General features: G+C 43.6%; 1 protein-coding gene across 3 annotated transcripts in view; it reads right to left on the reverse strand.

The window, feature by feature from the left end:
* The window catches only part of ift56 (intraflagellar transport 56), a 73408-nt gene that overhangs the window by 30523 nt on the left and 20656 nt on the right, over positions 1-22229 (reverse strand). For all 3 annotated transcript variants that reach the window (XM_068019383.1, XM_068019381.1, XM_068019384.1), the window contains 6 exons: positions 19938-20109; positions 12737-12811; positions 10139-10241; positions 8308-8363; positions 4323-4376; positions 1204-1267 (listed from right to left, as the gene is read on the reverse strand). In XM_068019383.1, the coding sequence (XP_067875484.1) occupies positions 1204-1267; positions 4323-4376; positions 8308-8363; positions 10139-10241; positions 12737-12811; positions 19938-20109 (524 nt within the window). The remainder of the gene's footprint in view (positions 1-1203; positions 1268-4322; positions 4377-8307; positions 8364-10138; positions 10242-12736; positions 12812-19937; positions 20110-22229) is intronic.

The following is a 22229-nucleotide window of genomic DNA, read 5'->3' on the forward strand; positions in this document are numbered from 1 at the left end:
CACATAGATACACAAGATGACAACAGAGAATTGAGATTTCATGAAAGACTCAAAACTGGAGCTATATTCACTGTGGAGAAGGTTAAGAGGGATTTAATACAAGAGTTGAGGATTATGAAAGGATTTGAGAAGGTTAACAGTGAAAGATTATGGAGAAAAAGGAAGATTCCCAATTTGAAAAGCTTTCCAGTGGTACAGCACTAACATGCAGGCTCCACAGAGGTCCCATGTATCTTCACAAGTGTAAGTTCCCACCTCCTCCACACCACCAATTTTTAGGAAAATAAACCAGAAAAAGAGAGAGAGAGTGAGTGCGAGCGAGTATGCGCAAGCAAAGATCTCATCACAGGAAGGGAGAAAATACAAAGAATGGAGCTTTACCGTCATATTAAAAACTGCCATGTGAAATTTTTTTTATTCATTCATGGGATGTGGGCATTGCTGGCTAGGCCAGCACTTATTGCCCATCCCTAATTGCTCGAGAAGGTGGGGGTGAGCTGCCTTCTTAAACCGCTGCAGTCCTTGTGCTGTAGATACACCCACAGTGCTGTTGGGGAGGGAGTTCCAGGATTCTAACCCAGTGACAGTAAAGGAATGACGATATAGTTCCAAGTCAGGATGAAATTTGGGATATTTATGCTGGGACCAAGGTTGGGGAGGTGGTAGGGAAACTAAAGCATGATTGCCAAAGTCTATACTTACTACAAGTCTGTTGTGAGGCTTGTGCTATTATGAATTGGGATAAACTACTTGTCCACATATTCCAACTGCTAAGGTGCCAGTTCTCAAATATACTTCAGTAGATACCTTAACCCAGAGAGTTACAAGGATATATGGACAGGGTACTAAATTGTTATATAATGGGAGCATATTTATTCCAAATAATGCCAGATTTTTTGTAAGACAAAGCTGTGCTTGAGACAGTAAAATTTAATGTTTCTCTTATTATTTGCACTGTACTTGCCTTCATTCCTGTGTATTGACTGTTTCTGTACTAAATCATAAGTTGACTCATTCACCCTCCAATTTCCATCCTCCAATAGATGAGGTAAGGGGATATGTCCTTCATTCTGACCAATAATGGAGGTTGCACCATAACGTGGAATACCTCAGGCTCTTTCAATGCACTCAGCACTCATTACAATTAAATGAGAATGCCCTGGTTTTAAGCTGCTCGTACATTAGCACAGCTCAAGTACGTACCGCATTCACTGGCAGAGCCTCCAACTAGCTGGAAATACTGCTGTGCAATCTTCAGGTGCTCCCTCTGTAAAAAGTCAAAAGAGACACACTCAGCTCTGAACATTTCTGTGCACTGGTTATCAATAGGCTTTCATCAACACAGCACCAAATCAGGTTTCCTTTAAAGCTTTGTGATGCTGAATAAGATTGGCAACGTAAAAACAGATGTGTCCTCATAGATTCCTGAATTGACTCCAGTTAGCTGGATATATGAAATGTGGGGTATGCTTTCCATTCAACAAATATAGATCTCCCTAGGCCTCCATTCACATCCTCCAGATATAACTAGGATCAACCCAGAGAGTGTTGGAATCTGGAACACACTGCCTGAAGGGGTGGTAGAGGCAGGAACCCTCACAACATTTAAGAAGTATTCAGATGAGCACTTGAAATGCCATAGGCTATGGGCCAAGTGCTGGAAAATGGGCTTAGAGAGATAGTAGCTTGATGGTCGGCACAGACACGATGGGCCAAAGGGCCTGTTTCTGTACAGTATAACTCTATGACTCTAACAGCATACTGTTGATCAAAGCACCTAGAGAACTGTTTTGCCACAGAATATTTGTCAGCTATCTGAACAGAACGATAGGGCTTTGGCTTAATACCTCATTCAATAGGTGGTACTTCCAACAATTTGGCACTCCTGCAGTTCTGCACTGAAGTGTCAGTTTGAATTATGGGCTTAAGCCCTTGAGTGGGTCTGAACCCATGAACTTCTGACTCAAAATGAGAATGTTAGTAATGTACAAGAAGTGGTGTGCTAATGGTGCAGTAAAGGCCAAGTGTACAGTAGCATATGACAAATTTATAAACACCACGTCGATTTCCAGTGTTGTTACTTCCAAACAGAATTGCTAAGGCTGATGGGAGTGTATCATGAATGAACTGGCGAAAATTCAAAACTGTGACATTAATTCCTTATGGGTTTGAAAGCACAGTCACAGATGGACAACAGAGAAATACACAAGAACAGAAGGCAACATAAAGCAGCACACGTATTAACTACATTAAGAGAGTAAGTTAGTGCCTGTTAAGTGGGAAATCCGACAGCCATTCTAAGATTTGAAGGGGTTGGCTAGTGCACCAGTGTATGATCAGTACTGACGATCAATACAGGTTCACATTATAATTTCCCCACAGGCAAATTTACTATTTCTGCCTTTCTCCAATATCAGAAATCAAAGTGTGAGAATTCATGAACACAATGTGTACATCGCACAACGCGCTGTTCCCCTTTTTATACAAATATAAAGAGCATGAGGGCAACCAGGGAAAGGGTTGGCTCACTCAAGGACAGAGATGGGAATCTATGCGTGGAGCCAGAGGAAAATGGGTGAGGTGCTAAATGAGTACTTTGCATCAGTATTCACCAAGGAGAAGGGCTTGGTGGATGATGAGCCTAGGGAAGGGAGTGCAGATAGTCTCAGTCATCTCATTATCAAAAAGGAGGAGGTGTTGGGTGTCTTGCAAAGCATTAAGGTAGATAAGTCCCCAGGGCCTGATGGGATCTACCCTAGAATACTGAGGGAGGCAAGGGAAGAAATTGCTGGGGCCTTGACAGAAATCTTTGCATCCTCATTGGCTACAGGTGAGGTCCCAGAGGACTGGAGAATAGCCAATGTTGTTCCTTTGTTTAAAAGGGTGGTAAGGATAATCTAGGAAATTATAGGCCGGTGAGCCTTACGTCAGTGGTAGGGAAACTATTAGAGAGGATTCACTCCCATTTGGAAACAAACAAACTTATTAGCGAGAGACAGCATGGTTTTGTGAAGGGGAGGTCGTGTCTTACTAATTTGATTGAGTTTTTTGAGGAAGTGACGAAGATGATTGATGAGGGAAGGGCGGTGGATGTTGTCTATATGGACTTTAGTAAAGCCTTTGACAAGGTCCCGCATGGCAGACTGGTGCAAAAGGTGAAGTCACACAGGATCAGAGGTGAGCTGGCAAGATGGATACAGAACTGGCTCAGTCACAGAAGACAGAGGGTAACAGTGGATGGGTGTTTTTCTGAATGGAGGGATGTGACTAGTGGTGTTCTGCAGGGATCAGTGCTGGGACCTTTGCTGTTTGTAGTATATATAAATGATTTGGAGGAAAATGTAGCTGGTCTGATTAGTAAGTTTGCGGACGACACAAAGGTTGGTGGAGTTGCGGATAATGATGAGGATTGTCAGAGGATACAGCAGGATATAGATCGGTTGGAGACTTGGGCGGAGAAATGGCAGATGGAGTTTAATCCGAACAAATGTGAGGTAATGCATTTTGGAAGGTCTAATGCAGGTGGGAGATATACAGTAAATGACAGAACCCTTAGGAGTTTTGACAGGCAAAGAGATCTGGGCGTACAGGTCCACAGGTCACTGAAAGTGGCAACGCAAGTGGATAAGGTAGTCAAGAAGGCATATGGCATGCTTGCCTTCATCGGTCGGGGCATAGAGTATAAAAATTGGCAAGTCATGTTGCAGCTGTACAGAACCTTAGTTAGGCCACACTTAGAATATTGCGTACAATTCTGGTCGCCACACTACCAGAAGGACGTGGAGGCTTTGAAGACGGTACAGAGGAGGTTTACCAGGATGTTGCCTGGTCTGGAGGGCATTAGCTATGAGGAGAGGTTGGAAAAACTTGGATTGTTTTCATTGGAATGACGGAGGTGGAGGGGCGACATGATAGAGGTTTACAAAGTTATGAGCGGCATGGACAGAGTGGATAGTCAGAAGCTTTTTCCCAGGGTGGAAGAGTCAGTTACTAGGGGACATAGGTTTAAGGTGCGAGGGGCAAAGTTTAGAGGGGATGTGCGAGGCAAGTTTTTTTTACACAGAGGGTGCTGAGTGCCTGGAACTTTCTGCCAGGGGAGGTGGTGGAAGCAGATACGATAGCGATGTTGAATATATGAATAGGAAGGTAATAGAGGGATATGGGTCCCGGAAGTGCAGAAGGTGTTAGTTTAGGCAGGCATCAAGATCGGTGCAGGCTTGGAGGGCCAAATGGCCTGTTCCTGTGCTGTACTGTTCTTAGTTCTTTGTTCCGCGCCCCCCCCCCCCCCCCATCAATATAATTTATAAAAGGACTCAACTCACCGAACCCTGTTCCTGCCCCAGAGCTGCATTCACCACACCTTTCAGGATATATTCCTAATAGGGGAGAAGAAAGACAAAGCAGTATATAACATAATGCAGTAATTTAGAGGTCCACCAATGTGTTAAATGTCTAAGTCTGGCCCAAAGGGAAAGAAGCAGCCTTCCCTTCACACAGACTCATTCATCACTGAAACATGGATCTTTAGTAGAAAGAAAATGATCTGTTCAGGTACATTTTTTAATTGAAAAAACACAGGTTGGTCTTTTATTGTTGCCATTCTTTAACAATGCAGGCATTAAAAAACGTCCGAGAAATTTTCTGTTTTTGGGATTTTAGAAAATATTGTGGAGAAGGTAACTAAGGACCTATTAACGTTTTTAGCTTTATATGTGGCTTGGTATCAAATTTTCTTTTATAGCACTCCTGTGAAGCTTCCTGAGACATGACAGGGTGGTGAAGAAGGCGTATGGCATGCTTGCCTTCATCGGCCGAGGCATTGAGTACAAGAGTTAGGACGTCATGTTACAGTTATATATAACGTTGGTTAGGCCGCATTTGGAATAGTGTGCAGTTCTGGTCGCCGCACTGCAGGAAAGATGTGATTAAGCTAGAGAGGGTGCAGAAAAGATTCACAAGGATGTTGCCTGGTTTGGAGGGCTTGAGTTATAAAGAGAGATTGGATAGGCTGGGTCTGTTTTCCCTGGAGCGAAGGAGGTTGAGAGGTGACATGATAGAGGCATATAAAATCATGAGAGGCATAGATAGGGTAGATAGCCAGAGTTTATTTCCCATGGTAGGGGTGACTCAAACTAGAAGGCATAGATTTAAGGTGAGAGGGAGGAGGTTTAAAGGGGATTAAAGGGGTAAATTTTTCACACAAAGAATAGTGGGTATCTGGAATGAGCTGCCTGAGGTGGTGGTGGAGGCAGGAACAGTGGCAACATTTAAGAGGCATCTGGACAGGTACTTGAATGAGCAAGGCATAGAGGGATATGGAATTAATGCAGGCAGGTGGGATTAATATAGATAGGCATTATGGTCGGCATGGACGCGGTGGGCCGAAGGGCCTGTTTCTATGCTGTACGACTATCACTAAAGGCTTACATAAATATAAGTTGTTGTTGCTAGAAATCTGATCCTTGAAGCTACCTGTAACCTTTAGCTCACTTGCAGCCTCGAGTGGCACTGAGATGATACTGCAGCAGTGCAATACTGCCCAAAAAACTTCTATTGGTAAAATATGTTAATCACTGGCCAAATGTGGCTAATTGCATTTCTGATTAGCAAGTAAAATGACACCATCATTGGGCATGTGACCTCAACACTCATATTCAGACGCTGTATGTGTCAACACATCAATCTTTTCGTGAGTTTGTTGATAACATACAAACATTATGAACAGGAGGGAAGACTAGATTAGTTCCCACTTTGAAGCATCTTGAATTATCTACATTGGCTGAAAGAGCTGGAACTCTACACTTCAGTGAAGTGCAGACATGGGGGGGTGATTTGATCGAGATTTTTAAGATTAAGATTGTGTTTGAGTTGACAGTTTGTTCGAAAAGGTTTGGGAGGACCTGGGGTCACAATTTTAAGTTGTATAAGGCCAGATCTAAGTTAGATTCAGGAGGTAGTTCTTTTCCCGGAAAATAGTGGATCTATCAAACAGGCTGCTGTCTCATGCAGTGGATACTGATTCACTGAATTCCTTCAAATGACAGCTGGACCTGTTTCGGGCTGGGTTGGAGAGCAACTCATATGAAAGGTAAGTACTGCACAGAATTATCAGGCTGAAGTGATATCCTGAATTAGTTTCAAACACCATGGGGGGAGGGTGCGGGCAGGCGGTGAAACTAGAGAGGAATTTTCTAGATTTTATTTCCCAAATTGCGGAGCACATTTAAGATATTGTGATCCGTTAATTTCAGTCTTGAAAGCTCCAAGTGGCCCCCGAGCATCTACAGCTCTTTGGGCGAGAGTTCCAGATTTCCCAATCATTGAGTGAACATGTGCTCTCTGATTTCCCTCCAGCATGGCCCAACACTAAATTTTAAGATTACATACCTTTGATCTTGATTCCCTCACCAAAGGAAATAGCTTCTCCGTAGCTACCCTATCATACCTTTTAACATTTTAAACACCTCAGTCAGATCACTCCTAAATCTTCTATATTCAAGGGAATATAAGCAAGTTTATGCAATCCACCTCTTAACTTAATCAGTCTGGTAAAATAAGATGCAAAGCAGAGTATGTTGAGCGTTTTTGAGATTGCTGTGAGTGCTTTAATTCCTTGATTTACTTCCACAGCCTCGAATTTGTCACACTGCTTGCCCAACATGCAGTATTGGATGAGCAGAAATTTCCTCCAGTTAAATACTGGAAAGACAAAAGCCATTATCTTCGTCTCTGCCACAAACTCCATTCCCTAGCAACTGACTTCATCTCCCTCCCAGGTCAGTGTTTGAGGCTGAACCAGACTGTTCACAACCTTGGTGTCCTGTTTGGCCCTGAGTTGAGTTTTCATTTCCATATCCTCTCCATCACTTAGACCCCCTACTTCCGCCTCTGTAACATGGCCCATCTGCTGCTGAAACCCTCCTCTGCCTTTGTTACCTCTAGAAGAGTCCAATGCTTTCCTGGCTGCCCTCCCACCTTCTCCCCTCTATAGCCTTGAGCTTATCCAAAACTCTGCTTCTCATACGCTAACTCGTACCAAGCCCCATTCACCTAGCGCCCATGTGCTCGCTGAGTGGTTCCCAGTCCAACAACATCTCAATTTTTAAATTGTCATCCTTATGATCAATGTCTTGTCCCTTCCTATCTCTTTAACTTCCTCCTGCCCTACAACTCCCCCAGGGGATCTCTGCACTCCTCCAAATCTGGCCCCTTGCACAGGCCCAATTTTCATCACTCCACCATTAACAGCCGTGCCTTCAGCTGCCTAGGTCTTGAGCTCTGGAATTCCCTCCCTAAACCTCTCTGTCGTCCTTTAAATCGCTCCATAAAACCTACATTTGGACAAAACTTTTATCCAGCCCTGTCTCGTTATGTGGCTCGGTGTCAAATTTTGGCTGATAATGCTCCTGCGAAATGCAGGGATGTTTCACTATGTTAAAGGCACTATATAAATACCAGCTGCTGTCAATTATTAAATGATGGTAGATGTTTAAGTAAACATAAACATGAAGTATATTTAGTATTGTGTATGTGTGAAGCATTTTCTACTAAAATTAATGTCAGCGGCCAAGCCCAGACACATCTATGGCTGGTCAGCAATTTCTATTGGACATTCGACTGAACAAATGCAAAATAATCTCCTTAAAATAAATCGGTTAACATCGGCATTAAAATAATGGACATTATGTATTTATGCCTGGTGTGCAAACAGTAATTTCTAAATTAGCGACTGGACCTACAGACATTGACCAGAGCCAATGGTGAGAAGCTAGGAACTGTGCAGCAGCAGAAAGATTTACCTTTTCAACAATATAAATTCAGTACCAAGACCTTTTTACAGTCTGCAACAGGTGGAATTTGCTAAAGTTAGAAAGTACAAAACCCACCTAAAAGATGCATTTTGGTTACTCTGAATAGGCTATATTTGCTTTGTTTGGTGCCAAACAGGAGCAACAATTACCCTAAAATACTGTGGTAATTTTGCTCCAGTTCCCTCTCTAACTAACAGCAGAAGTACGGAGGCGTTTGGAGGACAGGTTTCACTGAACTCCTAACTTTACAGCAACAGTGCTGTTACAAACACTCAATCATTACATAAACAATCCAAAAGATTCACATGATTAGAATGAACAAAATGCTTCAGATTTGCTAACCAATCACACTCCTAATGAGGAAAACATTTCACAAGCCTCACCACTCGCGGCTGCCCAGTCACTGATTATTAGCATTTGCCCCATAAATACGTCCATTGTGCGAGTCCTAAGCCTGCATAAAAGTACTGCATAAAAGCTTACAAGATCTGCCTACCTGAGGTGTTGTTGGCTCCAGGTCCTTGATAAGATTATAGGCCTCCTGTACATCATCTGTAACAAGTTACCTGAATGTTAGCGAAGGGAGGTGGTTACAGGTAAACAGAAAAAACAGAGGTAGAATAAAAACAGAGAACACTTGATGCCACAGCGCTGGTCTATTCAGAGAGAGCAATTCCAGGTTATATTTTTGTTGGGCCTAACTTTGGAACAGAAGGTTATGGATTCCTCAAATTTCAGATGCTTGGCCAGCCAAGTGAAAAGGGACACATGGAGTTACATAGGACCTTCTTACTTGCAGAGCAACTGGTTTTACCATTGCTTTGCCTTTCCTGACTCATTTTCAGGAGCAAGATCCTGAGTGGGGACTGCGCTGCTGAAAAAGCTTCAGACGACAGCTCTGTCGAAAGAACACAGGGCATTGCTTGTTTACCAGCAGCACTTAGAAAAGAGTTTGTGGAGCAGTTCATTTCTTTGTCATGTCCTTTCTCAAACTTCCAAACTGTTTTACATGGCTTCACTCACCAAGTGCTGATTGGTCCAGCTGCTAGTTTTAGGTGACAATTGGCCAAACTGATTGCATAAAAACAACAACGGGGAGCAACTGTCCAGTTAAAAGGGCAGACATACAAAAACAACTTCACATATGACAAAAATGGACTGCAGGAATGTTTAAAAAAATTCAGCTGGAGCCACAGCGCACTAGGCCCAAGCAACCTTCCAGCATTGCAGCTCCAGCTGTTGCAGCACTTCTAGAGCCCTGTTTTGTTTATATATATTTTGAGGAGAGGGAGCCTGGGTTTCACACTTGTCATTTTCAGGAGCCCTGAGGCTGGCAGCATTGATCCGTCACAAGAGAAAGAAAAGCCTCCTGAGGGGATTGCACCAACAACTTGCATTTATAGAGTGCCTTTAACATAGTAAAATGTTCCAAGGTGCTTCAGAGGAGCATTATCAAACAAAATTTGACACTGAGTCATATAAGGAGATATTAGAATGCAGCCAAAAACTTGGTCAAAGATGTATGTTTTTAAGGAGCGTTTTAATGGAGAAGAGAGAGATAGAGAGGTGAAGTAGTTTAGGGGAGGAGGCGTTGGGGGGTAACCTCCAGAGCTTAAGGTTGAGGCGGCTGAAGGCACAGCTGCCAATTGTGGAGCAATTAAAATCAGGGATGATCAAGAGGCCAGAATACAGAAGCACAGAAATCTAGAAGGGTTGTAGAACTTGAAAAGGTTACAGAGATAAGGAGGGACAAGGCCACAGAAGAATTTGAAAACTAGAATGTGAATTTTACAATTGAGACTTTGACGGACCAGGAGCCAAGGTATACCAGAGAGCATAGGGTTGATGAGTGAACAGAATTGGTGTGAATTAGGTTACAAGCAGCAGAGCTTTGGATGAGTTCAAATTTATGGAGGGTGGAAAATGGATGGCCAGCCAGGAGATCAATGGAATAGTGAAGTCTATTGGCAATAAAGGTATGGACAAGGGTTTCAGAGCAAATGAGCAGAGGTAGGGGCAGAAATGATAAACACTACATAGGTGGAAGTAGGCTGTCTTGGGTGATGGAGTGGATGTGTGGCCATCTCAGGATCAAGTACAACACCAAAAGAAAGTGTCCCCAAGGTGCATTATGGGGCAGTGTGGGGGCAGGGGGAGGGAGCGATAAAAACTAAGTTAAGACAGTGAAAGCCAAGGCATGCAGAAGAGATTACAAGGATCACCGAAATCTTGGTCAAAATAAATGGGTTGACGGTCAGAGAATGGTACAAGAATTTAGATCTGAAGCAGCGACAAGTACTTGCTATGTCCAGTGGCACAGTACCTACCTTGTCGGAGGTAATAAATGACTAGGTTGAGTCTTGCTTCGGGGATGACATCAATAAGTGGTGGGAGGACCTGAAGAGAGCCCTCTCCACCCCGGAACACCACCTAAAGAGGGGGGGGTGGGGGGGGAAGGGGGAACACACCGACATAACACTCAAGACACTTGTTGCACCAGAAATAAGTCACATTCTTGTTGCAGATCTTTAATGTCATCTTACCTGATTTTATTTAGGACAAGCTTGCAATAAAACTGACACCAGGACAATTTTATTTCTCTCAGGTTCCTGCTGTAAATGTGGTGCGCTCAGCCACTTATGGATTTAGCACCAGACTTGCTACCTGTGAACTAACTGGAGATGGTTTCTTTCCATTATAGTGCTAATGGCAGATGAGATGATGACATATTAATTTTCTACCATCGTCCAACTCACTTAAAAAGGTGGTAAAGTCCAGGGCTACTACATTACCATGATCATAACAGTTAGAGGTTGTCACACAGGTCAAGCTACAGCAAGAGCATCTGACTCAAAATTCCAGGTGTGTACAGATCAGGATGACACCACAAATGGAATACTAGATGTAATCCTGGGCATCTGCCCTCCAAAAGGATATTGATGCACTGATGGATTCAAAAAAGATCAATAAAGATTATTCTTAGGCTTAGAGATCTACAGTTACGAGGAGGCAGTCAAAAGATTAACTTAGTTTACAGAAAAGATAGTGAAGCGGGACAGTGACCCAGGTCTTTTAAATACAAAAGGGACAGGCACTGTAGCGACTCAAATTGAGAGCCCAGAGCTAGTGGTCAAGTAAGAGACTAGGGAGTAGAAGAATTCTATCCCTCCCCCATGGTAGTGGAAGACTCCCAGCAAAAGCATCTGTAACTGTGCCAATTAACATCTTCAAAAAGGAACTGGAAAAATATCTGGTGGAATTGTGATTGGGATTGGAGATTACAGAGATCAGTGTAGAATTATCTCAATATCAGTTTGTCAAAAATCCAATATATAAACCACTAAATATGTTGTTAATATTTTAATGATATATTATGTAAAACAAAAAGGCAGTAATTTGCATGTCAGAATTGAGATCGATACGTGATGCTAATTAAATGTTTAGCGTTGGCCTTACAAACATTTTCAGGCCATCAAGGGATGATGGGGGCAGTGAGAAAAAGGTTACTTGATTACTTTTAATTTCTTTATATTAACTTTTAGCTTTAAGTAAGTTTCTGTTAGAAAGACAGTGGGAATTGAGTTATTGCACGGACACAGAACAGGCAGAGGCAGACAGTTTTAGCTGATAAGAGGTTCAGCAGTGACAAACAGACTTCCTTTGTTAAAGGCAGACAGATTGGAGCCTTCTCCTATATATCTTTCAATTTTGCAGAGAAACATGAGATATAGAAAATCTTTATGGCTGTTAAATGAACTTCCAGGACATGCTTTGATATATCAACAAGTTATAATTTTGGTAGATTCTTAAGGTCCAACAGCTATGTGGCATAGCTGGGTATAATAACTCCTCAAAGAACATGTCTGCGCAAGGAATGTGGACAAGTGATAATGTTGCATAGAAGTGCCTTTGTTTATTTATCTCTCAGTAACTGATTCCAGTTGAATGATTTGATTAACAGTTCAATCAAGGTGCCCCAGTGACAAAGTGTGAGGAGTTCTACTTGCTACTGATCAGGAAACAGCTAAATGAATGAGGTAATCAATCCTATGAAACATGTGAATTTTCACGTAGCAGGATTGGGAAATAGGTATAAAAGAGTGGGTGTTGGGAGAGATACCCGAGTGTTTGATAAGGCTTGATCAGCCTTGAAAATCTTTGAGCTCAAAACTGTCATGTGTTTGAATTCTCCAGCGAACTCAAAGCATTGTCATCATATGTACATGTTTAATTATTGTCAATAATATTTGTTACTGTCTGCTTCATTCCAATGAATGTCAATAAATGCTTTGAACTGTATTATTTTAAGGAATAATTTATGAACTTATAAATAAGAACACCCATCCTCTAACTTTTGAGATGAAAACAGAAAATATTGGAAATACTCAGCAGGTCAGGCAGTATCTGTGGAGAGAGAAGCAGAACTAAAGTTTCAGATCTTGGGCCTTTTGACAGAGCAGACAGAATTTCCAGCATTTTCTATTTTTATTTCAGATTTCCAGCATCCACAGTATTTTCCTTTGGCTATGACTTTGAGACTTGGATATCATTAATTGCTTTGATTCCAGCAATTTAAAAAAATCATGGGTACTTGGCTAGATAATGGCCATTTGCTTGCATTACAAGCAGAGTATCCAAATTGTTATGGTGCAGGCAAAGACTTGCATTTCTATAGTGCCTTATTCTTGACTCAAATCGCACCATGGCAAATTGTGAAAGTGAATTCAATAAATGTAATTAGTTTGTGGGTTGGCACCAGGAAAGCTGTAAAAACCCCACGGGGTTCACTAATATCCGACTGGCTTACGGTATGGTTCCAGTCCCATAGTGTTGTTTTAGTGTTCTCTGGCAATAAATACTGCCTTGTCCTGCATTTCCAGAACAAATATTTTTAAAACCTGGCAGGGAGAAGTTTAATTACATACCAGATTATGTTTAATGAGCTCCTTCGCAAAATCAAACACAGGAGATGCTATGTCCATCAAATTTTTCAACTCTGCCTGGGGAAGAAATACAAAACCGATTAAAAACAATAGTTATTTTCTTAAAAAAATACTTTCAGAGCGATAATCTTTTACTAATTTTGCAAAAAGAAAAATACCTATATAGTTATGCCATTCCTGACATTTCTTTGAAGCTTTTTATCTGAAAGCAATATCAGTAAATCCATTGTCAGTGTGTCAGCTCAGCTTGGCTTTGTGATGGAACTCTCACCACTTTCTTAGAAGATGGTGGGTTCCAGCCTTGTTCCAGGACTCCGCTAACTCGCCAGGTCTGCACTGAGAGAGTGCTCCATTGTCAGAGGCGCTGCACTTTGGGTCAGACATTAAACAAGTGCGAGGAGCTCATTTCTTTGTCACTAAGATTGAGACCATCCACTCAGTTATTACACCTTGCCCACAAAGCCAAACCATCCCCCGCCAGGTCACCTCCGCCCTGAAACTTTGATTTTCCATTTCCCCCATACCCTTTCCAAGCTCATTTTGTCTATATGACCCATCTCCTGCTTCCTTGACCTCATTTCCACTCAATGTAGGCCACCCAAATTCCTTTCCTGGCCTTCTTGTATTTTACTTTCTAAATGGTTTCCTCTCCTCAGATTCTGTCACCGTCCCTTTCAAAACCACCAGCATCAAACACCACCTCAAAATATCCACCATTGATCCCCTGCCCTCAACAACTTCCACCCCATTTTCCAATCTTCCTTTCCTCTCCAAAGTCTGCGAATGTACTGGTCATTTTACAAATCTGTGTCAAATTGTGCTCCCCAGCCAATGCATCAGGCTCAATCAGAATACTTGCAATCTTCCATCCTCTTCAACCCAAACTGAGCCTCCAAATTCATATTCTCACCATCATCAAGACCACCTACTTCCACCTCAGGTGACAGTGCTAGCTTCCCAACCCACACCTCAGACTATCAGCTGTAAAACCCTCATCCAATCATAAGAACATAAGATATAGAAGCAGGCCATAAGGGGGGTGGGGAGGGGGGGGGGGTGCCTGCTCCACCATTCAATAAGACCATGGCTGATCTGATCTTGGCCTCAATTCCACTTCCATTACCACCTCCAGACTCCACTCTTCCGATGCTTTCCTGGCCAGCTTCCCATCCTCCATAAACTTCAGCTCATTAACAACACTGCAGCCAGTATCCTACCCCACAGCAAATCTGCTCAGGCATCACCCGAGTCTTAGCTGTCCTACAATGACTCCTGGTCCCTGGTTCCAAGTTTAAAATTTGTTCAAAATCTCTTCATTGGCCTCTCTTCCACTCCAGCCCTACAAACCTCAGCTCCCCAAACTCTCCACTCCACTGACTCTGGTCTTTGGCATAAGGTGGAAGGATGGTCTCCTACATTTGAAGTCCAAGAGGTTGGGTGGTGAGTCTGAGCTCATCAGGAAGATTCCAATTGTCTGAACCACCCAAGAAAACTTGATTGATTTTCAACTGATATCAATGGAAAGTCAGATTGGTCAGAGTGTATTGATCCAATTGCAATTGATCCAATATGGCCAGTTTTATGTCCCCACTGAAATTGGAAGTTATCCCCAGCCCCCATGTCAACCAAGAACATATAAAATCATCCTTCCTACCAGGGCAGCATGACATGGGCAAGGCTGAGTTTAAGCAAACAAAACATAGGGTAGTGAGGGGCAAGAGTTCCTAGAGCATTCAAAAGGGAATTAGACTATTATATAAAAGGGAAGAATGTGCAGGGTTATGGGGAGAAGGCGTGGGAATGGAACTGAGTGAATTGCTCTTTCAGAGAGCCGGTGCAGACACAATGGGCGAATGGCCTCCTTCTGCACTGTAACAATTCTATGATTTAACATTAGATTTGCAGCTGATGCAGCAGGTTACAGACCAGTAATTGGCCCGATGATATTCGCAGCATATATCCCACACAGAAACAATTCAGAAATGATAAACTTTTGCTAAATTATAAAACAATGTCTTGCAGTTATAGTGCCTTTCCCACTCTCAGGACATCCTAAAGCACATTAAAGCTAATTAAGTACTTTTGAAGGTTAGTCACTGATGGAATTGTAGGGACATGTGGCAACCAAGTTGCACACAGCAAGATCCCACATACGTGAATGTGATAAATGACCAGGTAATCTGTCTTTAAATATTGGATGACAGATAAATATTGGAAGGACATTGGGGAAAAACCCCCTTGGTCTCCTTCAAAATAGTGCTATGGGATCTTTTATCGCTACCCGAAAGGGCAGACAAACCTCTGTTTAGCATCTCATCACAAAGACAGTATCTCTAACAGTGCAGCACTCATTCAGTAATGCACTGGAGTGTCAATGTAGATTTTTGTGACTAAAGTTCCTAGAGCAGGACATGAACCCACAACCTTGAGTCTCGGGGCCTCTGGGTCATGGCTGATACCTGGCTGTCTTAAAATTATGGGCCTTTGTTACCTCCAGACTTGACTATTCTAACGCATTCCTGGCTGGTCTACCACATTTTACCCTCCGTAAACTTGAGTCATCCAAATCCCCACTGTCAGTGTACTAACTTGCAACAAATCCATCACGCTTGCTGACCAAAACTTGGATTTTAAAACTCTCATTCTTGTTCTCAAATCCCTCCATGACCTCGCCCTTCCCCATCTCTGCAATCGCCTCCCGACAACCCTCAGATATCTGCATTCCTCTCAGTCGAGCCTCTTGAATATCTTTGGTGCCTGTGCCTTCAGCTGCCTGGGCACCAAACTCTGGAATTCCCTCCCTAAACCTCTCCACCCCTCTACATTGCTTTCCTCCTTTAAGGCACTCCTTAAAACTTACTTCTTTGACAAAGCTTTTGGTCATCTGCCCTAATATGTCCTTATGTGGCTTGGTGTCATATTTTGTTTTATAATGCCTCTGAAGTGTTTTGAGACGTTTTATTACATCAAATGCATATTGTTGCTAAAATCTCATGAATGTTGACAAATATGTTTTCACAAGATAATTACAGATAATTCTTCAGCCCATTTTAATTAATTTATTCAGAAAGCTCCTACAGCACCATCCCCCTTGCTGTATTCAGTTGGTCCTTAAATGATCCCAGCTGATTGCCCTCCACTATCTGAGAGTCCATTCCATGTGGATCATGGTGTTTGAAGAAAAACATCCAAATATCTGACCTAAATGTTCCTTTCACTTGGTTGAACAGTGGTACTTTTTCCTACTCTTGCAGTTTATTTTGACGTAATTTCTGATGGTACCTCTTCCATACCTTCTTCTTCTTTGGCCTCCTTGTCTCGAGAGACAATGGGTAAGCGCCTGGAGGTGGTCAGTGGTGTGTGGAGCAGCGCCTGGAGTGGCTATAAAGGCCAATTCTAGAGTGACAGACTCTTCCACAGGTGCTGCAGATAAAATTGGTTGTCGGGGCTGTCACACAGTTGGCTCTCTCCTTGCGCTTCTGTCTTTTTTTCCTGCCAACTGCTAAGTCTCTTCGACTCACCACGCTTTAGCCCTGTCTTTATGGCTGCCCGCCAGCTCTGGCGATCGCTGGCAACTGACTCCCACGACTTGTGATCAATGTCACAGGACTTCACGTCATGTTTGCAGACGTCTTTAAAGCGGAGACATGGACTGCCGATGGGTCTGATACCAGTGGCGAGCTCACTGTACAATGTGTCCTTGGGGATCCTGCCAGCTTCCATGCGGCTCACATGGCCAAGCCATCTCAGGCGCTGCTGGCTTAGTAGTGTGTATATGCTGGGGATGTTGGCCGCCTCGAGGACTTCTGTGTTGGAGATACGGTCCTGCCACCTGATGCCAAGGATTTTCCGGAGGCAGCGAAGATGGAATGAATTGAGACGTCGCTCTTGGCTGACGTACGTTGTCCAGGCCTCGCTGCCATAGAGCAAGGTACTGAGGACACAGGCTTGATACACTTGGACTTTTGTGTTCTGTGTCAGTGCGCCATTTTCCCACACTCTCTTGGCCAGTCTGGACATAGCAGAGGAAGCCTTTCCCATGCACTTGTTTAATTCTGCATCGAGAGACAGGTTACTGGTGATTGTTGATCCTAGGTAGGTGAACTCTTGAACCACTTCCAGAGTGTGATCGCCGATATTGATAGATGGGGCATTTCTGACGTCCTGTCCCATGATGTTCGTTTTCTTGAGGCCGATGGTTAGGCCAAATTCATTGCAGGCAGCCGCAATTTTATCGATGAGTCTCTGCAGACACTCTTCAGTGTGAGATGTTAATGCAGCATCGTCAGCAAAGAGGACTTCCCTGATGAGGACTTTCCGTACTTTGGTCTTCGCTTTTAGACGGGCAAGGTTGAACAACCTGCCATCTGATCTTGTGTGGAGGAAAATTCCTTCTTCTGAGCCAAGCCTGCTATACTTTCAGCTCTGCACGAACTGCTTTGCCTGTGCTGGGATGAGGGAGCAGTACCACAGGACATGCGCGATGCCAATATCATCACCCTCTATAAGAACAAGGGTGACCGCGGTGACTGCAACAATTACCGTGGAATCTCCCTGCTCAGCATAGTGGGGGAAAGTCTTCGCTCGTGTCACTTTAAACAGGCTCCAGAAGCTGGCTGAGCGTGTCTACCCTGAGGCACAGTGTGGCTTTTGAGCAGAGAGATCCACCATTGACATGCTGTTCTCCCTTTGCCAGCTACAGGAGAAATGCCGTGAACAACAGATGCCCCTCTACAATAAAAGCAAAATACTGCGGATGCTGGAAATCTGAAACAAAAACAAGAAATGCTGGATTCACTCAGCAGGTCTGGCAGCATCTGTGGAAAGAGAAGCAGAGTTAACGTTTCGGGTCAGTGACCCTTCTTCGGAACTGACAAATATTAGAAAAGTCACAGATTATAAACAAGTGAGGTGGGGGTTGGGCAAGAGATAACAAAGGAGAAGGTGCAGATTGGACCAGGCCACATAGCTGACCAAAAGGTCACGGAGCAAAGGCAAACAATATGTTAATGGTGTGTTGAAAGACAAAGCATTAGTACAGATTAGGTGTGAATATACTGAATATTGAACATCAGCAAGTGCAAACCTGAAGAAAAACAACCTGAAAAAAACAGTGGGTAAGCAAACTGAACAAACTAAGATGAAATGAAATAAATGCAAAAAAAATTGTAAAAAATGTAAAAAGGAATGCAAAAAAAAGGAAGAAAAAATAACTAAAAATGACTGAAAAAGAAAGTAAAGTGGGGGGCTGTCATGCTCTGAAATTATTGAACTCAATGTTCAGTCCGGCAGGCTGTAGTGTGCCTAATCGGTAGATGAGATGCTGTTCCTCGAGCTTGCGTTGATGTTCACTGGAACACTGCAGCAATCCCAGGACAGAGATGTGAGCATGAGAGCAGGGGGGAGTGTTGAAATGGCAAGCAACCGGAAGCTCAGGGTCCTGCTTGCGGACTGAGCGGAGATGTTCCGCAAAGCGGTCACCCAGTCTGCGCTTGGTCTCCCCAATGTAGAGGAGACCACACTGTGAGCAGTGTACTGTACAGTATACTGTATTCGCTGCTCACAGTGTGGTCTCCTCTATATTGGGGAGACCAAGCGCAGACTGGGTGACCGCTTTGCGGAACATCTCCGCTCAGTCCGCAAGCAGGACCCTGAGCTTCCGGTTGCTTGCCATTTCAACACTCCCCCCTGCTCTCATGCTCACATCTCTGTCCTGGGATTGCTGCAGTGTTCCAGTGAACATCAACGCAAGCTCGAGGAACAGCATCTCATCTACCGATTAGGCACACTACAGCCTGCCGGACTGAACATTGAGTTCAATAATTTCAGAGCATGACAGCCCCCCACTTTACTTTCTTTTTCAGTCATTTTTAGTTATTTTTCTTCCTTTTTTTTGCATTCCTTTTTACATTTTTTACAATCTTTTTTTGCATTTATTTCATTTCATCTTAGTTTGTTCAGTTTGCTTACCCACTGTTTTTTTCAGGTTGTTTTTCTTCAGGTTTGCACTTGCTGATGTTCAATATTCAGTATATTCACACCTAATCTGTACTAATGCTTTGTCTTTCAACACACCATTAACATATTGTTTGCCTTTGCTCCGTGACCTTTTGGTCAGCTATGTGGCCTGGTCCAATCTGCACCTTCTCCTTTGTTATCTCTTGCCCAACCCCCACCTCACTTGTTTATAATCTGTGACTTTTCTAATATTTGTCAGTTCCGAAGAAGGGTCACTGACCCGAAACGTTAACTCTGCTTCTCTTTCCACAGATGCTGCCAGACCTGCTGAGTGAATCCAGCATTTCTTGTTTTTGTTTCAGATGCCCCTCTACGTTGCTTTCATTGATCTCACCAAAGCCTTTGATCTCGTCAGCAGAAGTGGTCTCTTCAGACTACTAGAAAAGATTGGATGCCCACCAAAGCTACTAAGTATCATCATCTCATTCCATGACAATATGAAAGGCACAATTCAGCATAGCAGACCCCTTTCCAATCCTGAGTGGCGTGAAACAGGGCTCTGTTCTCGCACCTACACTGTTTGGGATCTTCTTCTCCCTGCTGCTCTCACATGCATTCAAGTTCTCAGAAGAAGGAATTTTCCTCCACACAAGATCAGGTGGCAGGTTGTTCAACCTTCCATACCACTGAGTAATCTTATACATCTCCTTTCAAGGATGAAACGTCCATGTTTCTCCAGTCCCTGAGTTGAATCAAATGAGAACTAGATGACTGAAATCACAACTCAAAACTGGCTGACTGTCTCACCATGCTGATATCGCTCACTTTTATTAGCTAATCACTCAGCTAAAAACACTGCTTTAAGAAAAGTGATTCATCGAGAGAAGGCTAGAAGAATTATTTTCACTGAATGGTTACTGGGATCTGGAATATATTACTACTTGTGGCTAATGAAGCCAAGACAACCAGGACTTTTAAGCAAAACATTAAAAAGAGAGAGCAGCAGGGAAATGTGATTTGAGAGAAAGGCTCTAATATGGAGCTAGTAAAAGGCAGGCATGAGACACCAAATAGCCTTCCTGTGATTCTACTGTCTTTCAAAGGAACTGGATGAACAAGCATGCAAGCAGGCTATCAGTGAAGGCTTTGTTTGGGACTAAACACGTCTGTTATAGGAATAAAGAAAACTTAAGTGTTAGTTTCTCCTCTCAGCTCAGGATTCTACCTCTGCTGCCTTGCCGTTGTAGAGTCGGAAGTGGTTGCAGGCTTTCAGGTTCAGTGCGATTGTACTGTCGGGGTAATGCTGCAGATAGACCGCCAGAACTTCCTGAGAAACATCATAATAATCCAGTTTATAGTAGCAGAGTGCCACATACACGTTCAAGGCCATGAACTCCCTAGCAAAACATGAAGGGAAAAGTTAGCAAGCTTGAAGAACCACATTCCAGTTTAAAAAGCAGAGTGTGGAGCTGGTGGTGGGGGAGGGGGAGTTAATGGGGAGGACTGGGGAAAGAATCCCAGTACTATCCTTTGATAGTTTTGTCAAGTCTTCATCTAGGTTTAACCTGGTTGGATTCACTTGACTACTTAGACTGGGTTCTTGTATCACATTTTAGTAAGACTTTTTATCCAGTTAATTCCCTCTGTCTTTGGTTCTATCTCGAACAAAGCCCATGAAATCCATGAGTTTATTGTGGATGATCACATCAACATTATGGCCTTAATGGAATCCTGGCTGAGTGGCGATGACACCTGCTCACTAACTGAAGCCTCCCCGCCTGGTAATACATTTCACCATTTGCAATGCTCTGACTATGGTGGTAGTGGTGTTGTGGCTCTGATCACCAAATCGCACTCTGGTCTGTCCCCTTGTTCCTCTGGCACTTTCTGCTCCTTTGAACAGCTCATTTCTCATTTAAAATCCTTGTTCTCTACCATCCATCCAAGTACCATGCCAATTTTCTCAATGAGATATTTTCACTGCTTTCCTCCCTCAGCCTCTGTACCAAGCAGCTTCTCATCCTTGGTGATTTCAATCTCTATCTCAATTCTCTGAGTTCATAACCCTTGTCCCTTAAACTCACCCTCCACGTAAACACCCCAAACCATATTCATGGCCATATGCTTGACCTTGCCATCTCATGTGGTCCCGCTACTCCCAAAGCATCAATCACAGATAAGGCCATCTCTGGTCACTTTCTTGTATTGCTCTCCACATCCCGCTTCCCTTCCAAACCCTACTGCATTCTGCATCTGCCCCTGGAAAAACTCTCCCTCAATTCACTTAGAACTACATTCTCAAATTCCCAATTGTCTGGTCTTTGGCTCTCCGTTCATCATGATTTTTCTGCAGGTAACACTCTGCTCAAACATGCCCTCACCTCCACCTTCGACACCCTAGTCCCCATTAAAACCATTACTCTCTCTCACCCTGGCCATTCCCCCAGTATGGCTCTCATCTCTGCTCTGTTAAGTCCAAACGGCACAGACTTGAACCGATTTGTGGGAGGCGCTGGTGTAGTGGTAATGTGATGAATAACCCAGAAACCCAGGCTAATGCTCTGGGGACATGGGTTAGAATCCCACCACAGCAGACGGTGGAATTTGAATTCAATTAATAAATCTGGAATTAAAAAGCTAGTCTCGTGGTGACCACGAAACCAATGTCAATTGTTGTAAAAACCTGTCTGGTTCACTAATGTCCTTCAGGGAAAGGAAGTCTGCTGTCTTTACCTGGTCTGGCTCACATGTGACTCCAGAACCACAGCAATGTGGTTGACTCTTAAATGCCCTCTGAAATGGCCTTGCAAGCCACTCAGTTGTACCTAACCACAACGAGGCCCAAGAAAAGGAATGAAACCAGACGGACCACCCGGCATCAACCTAGGCACCGGAAATGACAACGGCAAACTCTGCCCTGTCGACACTGCAAAGTCCTCCTTACTAACATCTGGGGGCTTGTGCCAAAATTGAGAGAGCTGACCCACAGACTAGTCAAGCAACAGCCTGACATCATCATTCTCATAGAATTATACCTTGCAGACAATGTCCCAGACAACACCATCACTATCCCTGGGTAAGTCCTGTCCCACCGGCAGGACAGCCCAACCAGAGGTGGTGGCACAGTGGTATACACAGTCAGGAGGAAGTTGCCCTGGAAGTCCTCAACATTGACTCTGGACCCCATGAAGTCTCATGGTATCAGGTTAAACATGGGCAAGGAAACCTTCTGCTGATTACCACCTACCGCACCCCCTTGACTGATGAATCAGCACTTCTCCATGTTGAACACCAACTGGAAGCAGCACTAAAGGTAACAAGGGCACAAAATGTACTCTGGATGGCGGACTTCAATGTCCATCACCAAGAGTGGCTCAGTAGCAGCACTACTGACAGAGTTGGCCAACTCCTAAAGGACACAGCTGCCAGACAGGGTCTGCGGTAGACGGTGAGGGAACCAACAACAGGAAAAAAACCTACTTGATCTCGTCCTCACCAATCTACCTGCTGTAGATGC

Source organism: Heterodontus francisci, chromosome 41 (genome assembly GCF_036365525.1).
Source record: "Heterodontus francisci isolate sHetFra1 chromosome 41, sHetFra1.hap1, whole genome shotgun sequence".
Taxonomy (NCBI): domain Eukaryota; kingdom Metazoa; phylum Chordata; class Chondrichthyes; order Heterodontiformes; family Heterodontidae; genus Heterodontus; species Heterodontus francisci.